Consider the following 9,279-nt stretch of genomic DNA (forward strand, 5'->3'; position numbering starts at 1 on the left):
ATAAACCAACCTAGGTAACAGCTCCTGCTTCACTGCCGTGTTTTCTGCTGCTAATCAAACACTCAGACAAGAAGGAAAGTAGGCAAGGGGGCGGGTTGCTTGCAAACATGACCCCTGCATTCAGACAGTAGCCTATCGAGTAAACCAACGAAACCACTTCTGAGACTCATTCTTGTGCGTGATAGTATTCTCAAACACTTCAGCTACGGTTGTGCAAGGTGTTTCAAACACTCCGAGAAACCATCCCCAGTCAATCGTCCTGTTCCACGTTGATCTCGCGTACCGCGCACTTCAAAAGAACGCAGCTGCACTTGCTAACAGGCTCCACACAACTCACGCATCGCGTAGTCATCATCATAATAAATTAGGGAAATGTAGCTCAAAAAACAATCTCGCGTCCATAATAACACACACACACGGTCTATTCATGTCCACCACCGCACAACCAATCTTCAATGTCAACACCCTGACAAACAAGTGACAACAAAAGGCACCACGACAAACTTGAGCATGTTCATGTTAAAAGGCTACCCACAGCATAATAATTAGATGAATCTTACCTTAAAGCAGAATCACAAGTAGGCTGTGTTTTTCATGCAAGCTAGTTCCATTAAAAGCCCGGGGTGGTTGACATGATGAAGACATTTTGTCCCAGTGTATTCAAACTACTTGAAGCTGCTACCCATCTGATGTTGAATATTTCCACAATGCAGCGATTGCAAACGGCTCAGCTGTCTGTCACTTGAACCGTCTTTATGCTACTTCTCGGCATTTTTTAAAATAATAAAGACAAAAAGACAAAGACTGCCATGTTTTCTTTCCGATACGGCTAGAGATTTGAACAAGCCTTGCCTTGCTAGTTGTTGCTATCATAGCTGCAGAAATTGGCTACTACCTGAATTGTAACAATTTTTCATTTTGGGCGCTGTGATTGGCTCACATATTCCCGCCAGAGACCAAAGGCTCTGCTTTTAGTCCCATTGACAAGCTATGTGACAACTTAATACGCATGCGCAAACTTTTACATTGACAGCATTGAAGGCAGGCTAGGCAGAGGAAAAGCGAGCCTTACCGGGCTGCCTGGCTGGCATTCGAAAGCTCTGCTTTCAGCCTGTCTCTGCTACCAGCCGGGACTGCGCGTTGCCACGGCAACCTGCCCAAGCCTGAGCGCTTTGCTTCGTGCGATTACTCTTAGGTTTTTGATCGTTGTCCTGCGTATACTGTACTTTAAACAGCTCATAATTTATGCTGAATCAATGTTATTGTTGTGTATGTGAACTCTGAAGAATATTTTTTAAAACACGTGTTAGTTTTTATTTTTAAGACATTTATCCCAGGGTAGGCACTGCCTACCCTGCCTACCCTGACCGCACGTCTCTGGTGCAGGTTGAAAGTTCAGTCACAAGTATAGTAGTGCAGGTGGAATGTTCAGTCGCAGATATGGTGGTGGGGGATGGGGTGGGGGGGGGGGTTGTCAGTGGCCTTGCTGGCTAGAGGCTGACAGTGGAGGGAGAGTGGGTTGAGTGTTCAGCATCTTGATCGCTTGGTGCATTGTGCTGCTCGCCAGCCTGGTGGTACGGGAACGGAGGCGCCTGTACCTCTTTCCAGAGGGCAGGAGGCTGAACAGTTTGTGTGCAGGGTGGCTTGTGTCTTTGATGATCATCAGTGCTTTCCGGGTGAGGCGTTTCAATTAACATTTAACAGAGCATTTACAAATGTTTGTAAATGAGTAATAACCAAACTATGCCAACACAGTGGAGTGGGGAATCAACTTAGTGTGAGTTTAATGTGTTTTCATGCCTTCTGGTCTTTGGAGGAGAAACTTCCAGGACTGATGCGACTGCGCTGTGTCTGCTGTGTTAACATAGTATTTTTTGCCCATTTATATACAGTCGGGGCAGCCGTGGCCTAGTGGTTAGAGAGTTGGTCTTTCAATCTAGGAGTTTCCAGTTCTAATCCCCCCTGACCTCTCCCTACACCTCCACCAATGGCTGAAGTGCGATAGAGCAAGGCACCTAACCCCACATTGCTCCAGGGACTGTAACCAATACCCTGAAAAATAATAATAGTTGTAAGTCGCTTTGAATAAATGAAAGCGTCAGCTCAGTGTAATGCAATGTAATTAAGTGTTTATAAAGCTGTGAATAGGACGTTATTGTAAAGTGTTACCGTGTAAGACTATGGTAGTCAAGTTACTACTATAAGACTATTACAGCATGCCACAGGAGTTATGGCGTCTCTCGGTATCACACACACACACACACACACACACCGTCACAATACACACTCGCAGGATGCAATACTTTATATATAAGAAGCGTGAGTCACTGGGTGGGTATACCTGGGGCTCTCTGCATTCCTCCAACCCTTCCTTCCTCCTCCTTATTCTCATCTAATACCTCTCTCTCTCTCTCTCTCTCTCTCTCTCTCTCTCTCTCTCTTAACCCTCAAGCGACCGGCCTGTTTTTGCGACTAATCTGACCAAGCGGGGTCATTTATGACCCCAAGGAGTTTATATAGAAATACCACCCTATAAATTATTTGTTGGGGTTCATTCAAATTTATTTACATCTTGTACATAGTTGTCCCTCATCTAAAGCAAAAAAATGAGAATTTGAACATTTTATTGTTTTGCTAAAAATTAGTCAAACTTACATACGTATATGCTAAATATGATGTATGCCCTCATTTGCATATGTAAACATCAAAATACAAGAAACATCCAATACATTTTTTTCTTCTCTCATCATCAGTAATCATCTGAGAAAGTTTCATGGTGATAGCTATCATTTACAATTTTTAGCCTATTCACTTGTAGTAGTCTTACCGTAACAATACAGTATATTTATGCTAATTATGGAAATTGCTCAAAGTGAAACTTTGGGAAACCAAGCTAAATTCTATCCATTAGGCCCATAGATGATATTCCTGCAATAAAACTTTAAGGTACTCAACATTTCTGGGTTCATGAAATCACAAGATCAGAGAATATGGTAATTTACATAGAGAAAATCATGTCTCAAACATATAACCTTGTGCACATTCAAAATTTCTTTGAAACTTTTTCTGGACATTGTAGCTGTGAAAAGGTGTCTTCCACATGTATTAGAGCAAAGAAATGATTCAACTGATGCTTCAGCCTTTGTATAGCCATATAATAAGGAAAATTCTAAAAACGCCATTGATTTCTACACTGATGACTTGTTTCCTCCCTCTTTGTTCATCAGGATGACTTCCATTTCCTATTCTAATCATGTGTCTAGGACCACTGTGCCATGATATCAACAAATATGGAGCAATAACAGAGGAAATGCTACCTGGGTGCCCTCACAATATGCTTCGTTGGCTATCGCAGGGGTGCCCTATTTATTTATATAATATATTATATTTTAATACTATAAATGTTTATATTATGAATATTTTAGGTCTGCTGACCATGGCCTGCCCCAAGACACAAAATACAAAAACCAGAGTTTGAAAATTACAACAACAATGGACATTATAATGTTGAGTATCTCATGGATCCTCTCGGGGTCATAAATGACCCCAGAGGTGTTTTGATTATAAATCCCACATAGATGGTCCAAATCTCACGAAAGTCATTCACAACATGCACAACATGTGTATTGACAAACTCCTAGAAGGACAAGTTTTTCTGATGAAAATTGCAGAAATGGTGTATGAAAATATGTGCCCGGGGTCATAAATGACCCCAGTCGGTCGCTTTAGGGTTAATTAAGCGGATTAATTAAGCGGGCTTGCGGAGCAAGAGCAGAGCTCTTGCAGAGCAAGGCCCGTTTATAGTAATCTCTTGCCTGATTATCATAGACTTGCAATCGAGATTCGATCTGAGTCTGACCCCGAGCATAACAATAAACGTTTCCAAGCAGCATGGTTGTCCCGCCTCCCTCCATTTGCTATTGGTCGAGGCTGTGCGGGATGTGCAGGAGTTAAAACCAATCAGGCCTCTATTTTCTCTGACGTATGTTACGCGACCCGAAATATGACAGTTGATGTGGACGACGACGATCACCTTAACAACAATACCAAAAATGGAGAGACATGACTTCTGCAGGATATGTAACGTGAATATGCGAGTGTCCGGTGTATACTCCCACTGTAATGTGTTATTTGACAGAAGGAATAAGGCACAGTCAATAGCAGAACCATTTCTGAACATTGGCCTGACCAATACACCGGACATATTGAATCAGACAGAATCTGTCGGAGATGTATGAGTAGAAACTAGGCTACTCTGACTCGTCTTGAACGGGACCTGTCCCGTTTTTCGGCAATGGGAAAGGGAGTTTGCGGGAGCCAACGATGCCTCATCAGAATCGGAACCCCCCACGGAGAAGAGACCAGAGCCAACACCATCCAAAACGCCACGCATAATAAAAAAGAGACGAGGGACAAGCTTCCCAAGCAGCACCAGCCCTGGAAGCCTTCTGAGCTCTAGGAAGAGCATTACTCAGGTGAGCTTCCATCGAGCTGTGTGTAAAATGTAACACCACAAAAACGTTTTTTTTTGTGTTTATTACGGCATCTGCGAGGCATGGGTGTGCATGCGGGCCATGTGAATGTCAACTGCTTCCTACATGTTTAGATTTGATACACTTCCCCTGTCTATAATATCAGCACCACGCGTTTAACATGGCGTTAAGTTATGGTGATTAAACATGTTGCATGTCAAATAGTATAACCAGACAGGGCAAAGTGTTGCTGGTCCTATCGCAGTTGCTCAGATCAAAGAGCATTGACAGAGGTTGTCGAGGAAAACAATGCTCCCTAAACGCATAACATTGGCTACGGTAAACCTCGAGAGGGGGGGAAGGATCAGAGATGGCCATGTATGGTGAGGTGATAAGAAAGTAAGCATAGCAGACAAAATAATTCCAAAATGGCAAAATATACCGGTACTTTGTGACTTCATGCTGTATTGGAAACAGTTTTTTAAGCGGTGTTACAAAGTGTTCCTCTACCCTCTGTCAGTTTCGGTACACTGAGTGTCCATAATTACTGTACTGTTTGTACTGAGGTCATGGTGCCTTTGGAGTTAGTTACTCTAGTTATTACCAGTGTTGGGAAAGTTACTCAAAAAACTGTAATATATTACTAATCACATCTTACTGTCTTTTCAAAATAATCCCTTACACAACAATATTACTATATTTAAAATGCATGGCATTACACTACTGTTACATAAGTTACTTTCAAAAAGGACTGTAGGCCTAAATATGAATCTGGCCATGTATTACAAACATATCAGTATCAGGGTGGTACATTTCAAATTAAGTAATTTAAATAATTTAATACAATATGGTACTAGCTGTGATTATATCACCTGACCTCTGCCACAAGAATGTCCTTGACCCATGTGCTGTAAACAACATTTTTCTAATGTTTTGTATTCTGATCTATTACAGGTGGAGCTTTCCCATGACCATGAGATGAACGCTAAACTTGGTAGTTTTTTTGTCTCCTCCTTCCTGCCTGCACTGTACAAAAAGTCAGTAAACAAAAACAAATGGTTGCATTTCACAGGTTTGTTTATTACAATTTCAGAGAGAAATGATGTATGAATACTACAATACATTATTATATAGTAATAACATTTAGTATAAGAACATTTCGTATAAAATGATGATATATCATGAATATCATGTACATTTGAAGCATGAGAGATTTGTACAAATAAACATCAATTCAATGTATGTTTCCTGTTTCACTTGTGACTGAATTTTTCAGAATTTCAGAATAATGGGCCTTGGAAGTTTGTTAACATTGCACTCACTGCCCACATCTGGTTAACAGAGCCTACTAGTGTCATGGGAATGACGCCATCAAATATGTGGAATTCTTTTATTCTCCTTATCGCACGTTCAACATGAATACGAAGTCTTGCGACTGTTTGTGTTTCTGTGACTTCATCTGCATTGAAAGTGCCACTTGGGCCTAAAAAGGGTGGAGTCACAAGGGAGACATTTAATTTTGATAGCATTTCCTTAATCAGAAACCCTTTGTCTGCCATGACTAAATCGCCTTCTTCAAGCATTGCTAGGATGCCGGACAATTCTGTAATCTCCTTCTCGGATATGGAGCCTGTGTACAGGTCACTAACGAATGACACCTCACCAGACGGGGCAATTCCAATCAGGCCTTTGAAAGTTGGGTTGCCCTTGTAATGGGAATAGATTTTGGATTTAAGTACCTTCAAACTAGGCATTTGCACATATATTTCTGTACAGTCTAGAATGACTCTGGTGTCTGGGTAAGTGTTTCGAAAACAAGTAGGCATACATTCATCTACTGTGGCTTTTGAAGGCCAAATGGGGAGAGATCCTAACATGAAGTATAGATAGTTAGCCCAGGTGACACAGATTCTGCTCACAGTTGACTGTGACACACCAAAGCGCACCGCAAGGTCCTGCTCAGCAAACCCCTGTCTGAGGCAACAGAGAAAGAGAAAGAACTGGTCCATAGTTGCAAGTTTGGGGATATTAAATGCCTGTCTAGTGACCTGTACTTCTGTTTGTTTGAGCCTTTGAGCCTGACTCCATCCAACCATGTTCGTGGCTGTGGGCTGTAGAGTCATATACACAGCTTTAAAGGTGTCATAGTCTGGGAATCCAGTGTAAAATGACATCTGACCATCATCACACTGGAATCTTGACACACTGAACACTTTATCTTTAAGTTGTGCTATTAACTTGTCTTGCTCAATGATGTGCTTGCGAGCCGCCTCAAGTTGTTCCTCTGGTGTCAGCGGTGGAACAGCATAATCATGGTACGGGTGTGGAGGAGGTACATCTGTGCTGGAGGGGCAAAAAGACAACACTACTAGTTGTGATCAAACTGTCAATTCCTAACTGGTATAAAACTGAATGCAGTAATGAATTACAAACTATGGCACAACTAAATACAATTCATTAACTTACCTCAAGGCATCCCTTCTCACATCAGGTTGGTTCTCATCAGGCTGGTTTTCATCCACCTCCATGGAATCCGTACTGAAAAAGAAACACACAGGACAGGAGAGTCACAACATACACAGGGTAGCCGTGGCCTAGTGGTGGGGCAGCCGTGGCCTAGTGGTTAGAGAGTTGGTCTTTTAATCTGGGGGTTGCAGGTTCGAATCCCCCTGACCTCTCCATGGCTGAAGCTCCATTGAGAAAGGCACCTAACATTGCTCCAGGGACTGTAACCATACCCTGACAAATATGGTAATAACTAAGTCGCTTTGAATAAAATGAAAGTGTCAGCTACGTGAAATGTAATGCAATGTAATAACATCACAGTTTGAAATCTTTGGCTCATGACTCAGGAGGACATGATCAATGCAAACAAATATATCTCCAGCACATATATTAATTATCTAGTCTTTTGTCTAAATTTAAATGTATTCCTATGGCAAACTATTCTCCGTTTTTTAAGTATTATTAAAGAGGGTTGGTACACACATGTCAGTTGAATATTGACTGAACAAAATAACCTCGGTCTGCGAATGATGATTCTCCTCTTTAGCCTCTCTGAAGTCCAGGCGAACAAAGTTGGCACAGCATCCTTCATAAGCTTTGTGATACCACGGGCGGTCTTTACAAAGCACTGCTTCTCAAAGTGCTCGGAGAAAACCTTGGTCTCGGCGTTGATCTGTAACCATAAATACCAGGATGTATGTATTTTAGTTCGTTAGCAAAACAACTTGATTTTGGCACAAGTAGGCCTAGGCCTATGCTACAGGTTCTGGTAGCGCACCATCGGTGGCCATCGGGTCGCTTACAACAAAATTGAAAGCATAATCTTGAAAAAGCGATCTGGAAATATCACATAAATGTAGCGTTGTGTAATTACACATACATATGTTTTGTTATCTCGTCGAGGCATTCGCTTCATTAGGCTATATGAGTCATGACAAGTTTGGCGAGCTAGCTTATTTGTGCTAGGATCCCTCTTGATGTGGTGTATCCATTCACGGCGAAGTGCCTGCTCTTTCGGGAAACGGTGGAAAGTCTGTCCACGGTAGGATCCCTCTTGATGTGATGTATCCATTCACGCCGAAGTGCCTGCTCTTTCGGGAAACGGTGGAAAGTCTGTCCACGGTAGGATTGTTTTCTCTTTGAGGACGTACATTTGGGCACACAACAGTGAGGCGCCATGACAGCTGGGTGTGTTGCCGAGTGTACCCCTGAAATGTACCCCTCAACGTTTTTACAACGTTCCGGGTGAATAAGGCGAATAAATACTATACTTGACTATATTATATTATATTATATTATATTATATTATATTATATTATATTATATTATATTATATTATTATCTATCTCTCTCTGTCAGTGTCGGTAAAAACGAACGAAGCGCTTCTGTGTATTGTATCCATGGATACGGTCGCATTTCTACTACGTCAAGCCTCTACCCAGTTTCCCGATTTTTCCGGAGCTGGGTAACGGTGTTAATCGAGTTCGAGGCCTGACTAGAAGCAACGCCGCCGAAGGTGTTGCGTCACTAGGAGGGCGCAGCCTGGCTAAGTAATCTCTAAGTCCTGTTTCTTATTATCGTTCTTGTGCAGGGCAGCAGTAAAAATAGAAAATGGATCTCCTCCTAGGCCTTTCGAGATAGAGACACCGTTCAAACACTAAAACGACCGGCTCGGCTTGGAGATTGCGTCTCGTTATAGGCTTCTCCGTGTCTCTTGTCATTTTCCCGTTTTTGGCGATTTTGTGAAAGCCTGGGTCTCCATTGAAAACTATGGTGGAACCTTCATGAACCAAGGTTCCACCACTCTAGAGATTAGAGTGTAGGAGGCTTTTTCGGTCATAAAACATCAACACTTTCACCTAGAAGTTTAGTTGACGCGTTGTTAGCGAGCTCTATGGGATGTCTCCAAATTGTGAAAGTTTCATCTCCCAACTCCCAATACTTTTTAAATGGCAGGTTTGTAAAAAAAACAGACCTGGCTCTATGGAGAATCCCAGTCTTTGGAAAAGTTTATTTTTCAAGAGATCAGCGCATGTCCCACACGGAGGTCCATTTGTGCCTGAAAAATTTAACCTATAAACTTCATTCAAATACTGTTAGAGACATCACAAGCATGACTCCGATCTGTGAAAAGGACACGTGCCAACTCCTTTTAGTTTTTTTACAACGATGTTGTAAAGACAAAAAACTCATTCTCATTTTCTCCCCTGTTAAAGGCTGAATACTAACTGTCTTTCAGTCAATCACAACAGGTGCAGCCAGTGAAGGATTCCATTTCAACTGTCACTGTCTCAAGATTCCA

General features: G+C 42.0%; 1 protein-coding gene across 1 annotated transcript; it reads right to left on the reverse strand.

Moving 5' to 3' along the window:
• Nucleotides 1-5,661: 5,661 nt before the first annotated feature.
• Nucleotides 5,662-7,513, reverse strand: LOC134467525 (uncharacterized). Its single transcript, XM_063221384.1, has 3 exons — nucleotides 7,493-7,513; nucleotides 6,939-7,010; nucleotides 5,662-6,815 (listed from the first exon to the last, which is right to left on the reverse strand). The coding sequence occupies exons 2-3, from the start codon at nucleotides 6,998-7,000 to the stop codon at nucleotides 5,753-5,755; spliced, it is 1,125 nt and encodes a 374-aa protein (XP_063077454.1). The 5' UTR covers nucleotides 7,001-7,010; nucleotides 7,493-7,513; the 3' UTR covers nucleotides 5,662-5,752.
• Nucleotides 7,514-9,279: the final 1,766 nt, after the last annotated feature.

Source organism: Engraulis encrasicolus, chromosome 17 (assembly GCF_034702125.1).
Source record: "Engraulis encrasicolus isolate BLACKSEA-1 chromosome 17, IST_EnEncr_1.0, whole genome shotgun sequence".
Lineage (NCBI taxonomy): Eukaryota > Metazoa > Chordata > Actinopteri > Clupeiformes > Engraulidae > Engraulis > Engraulis encrasicolus.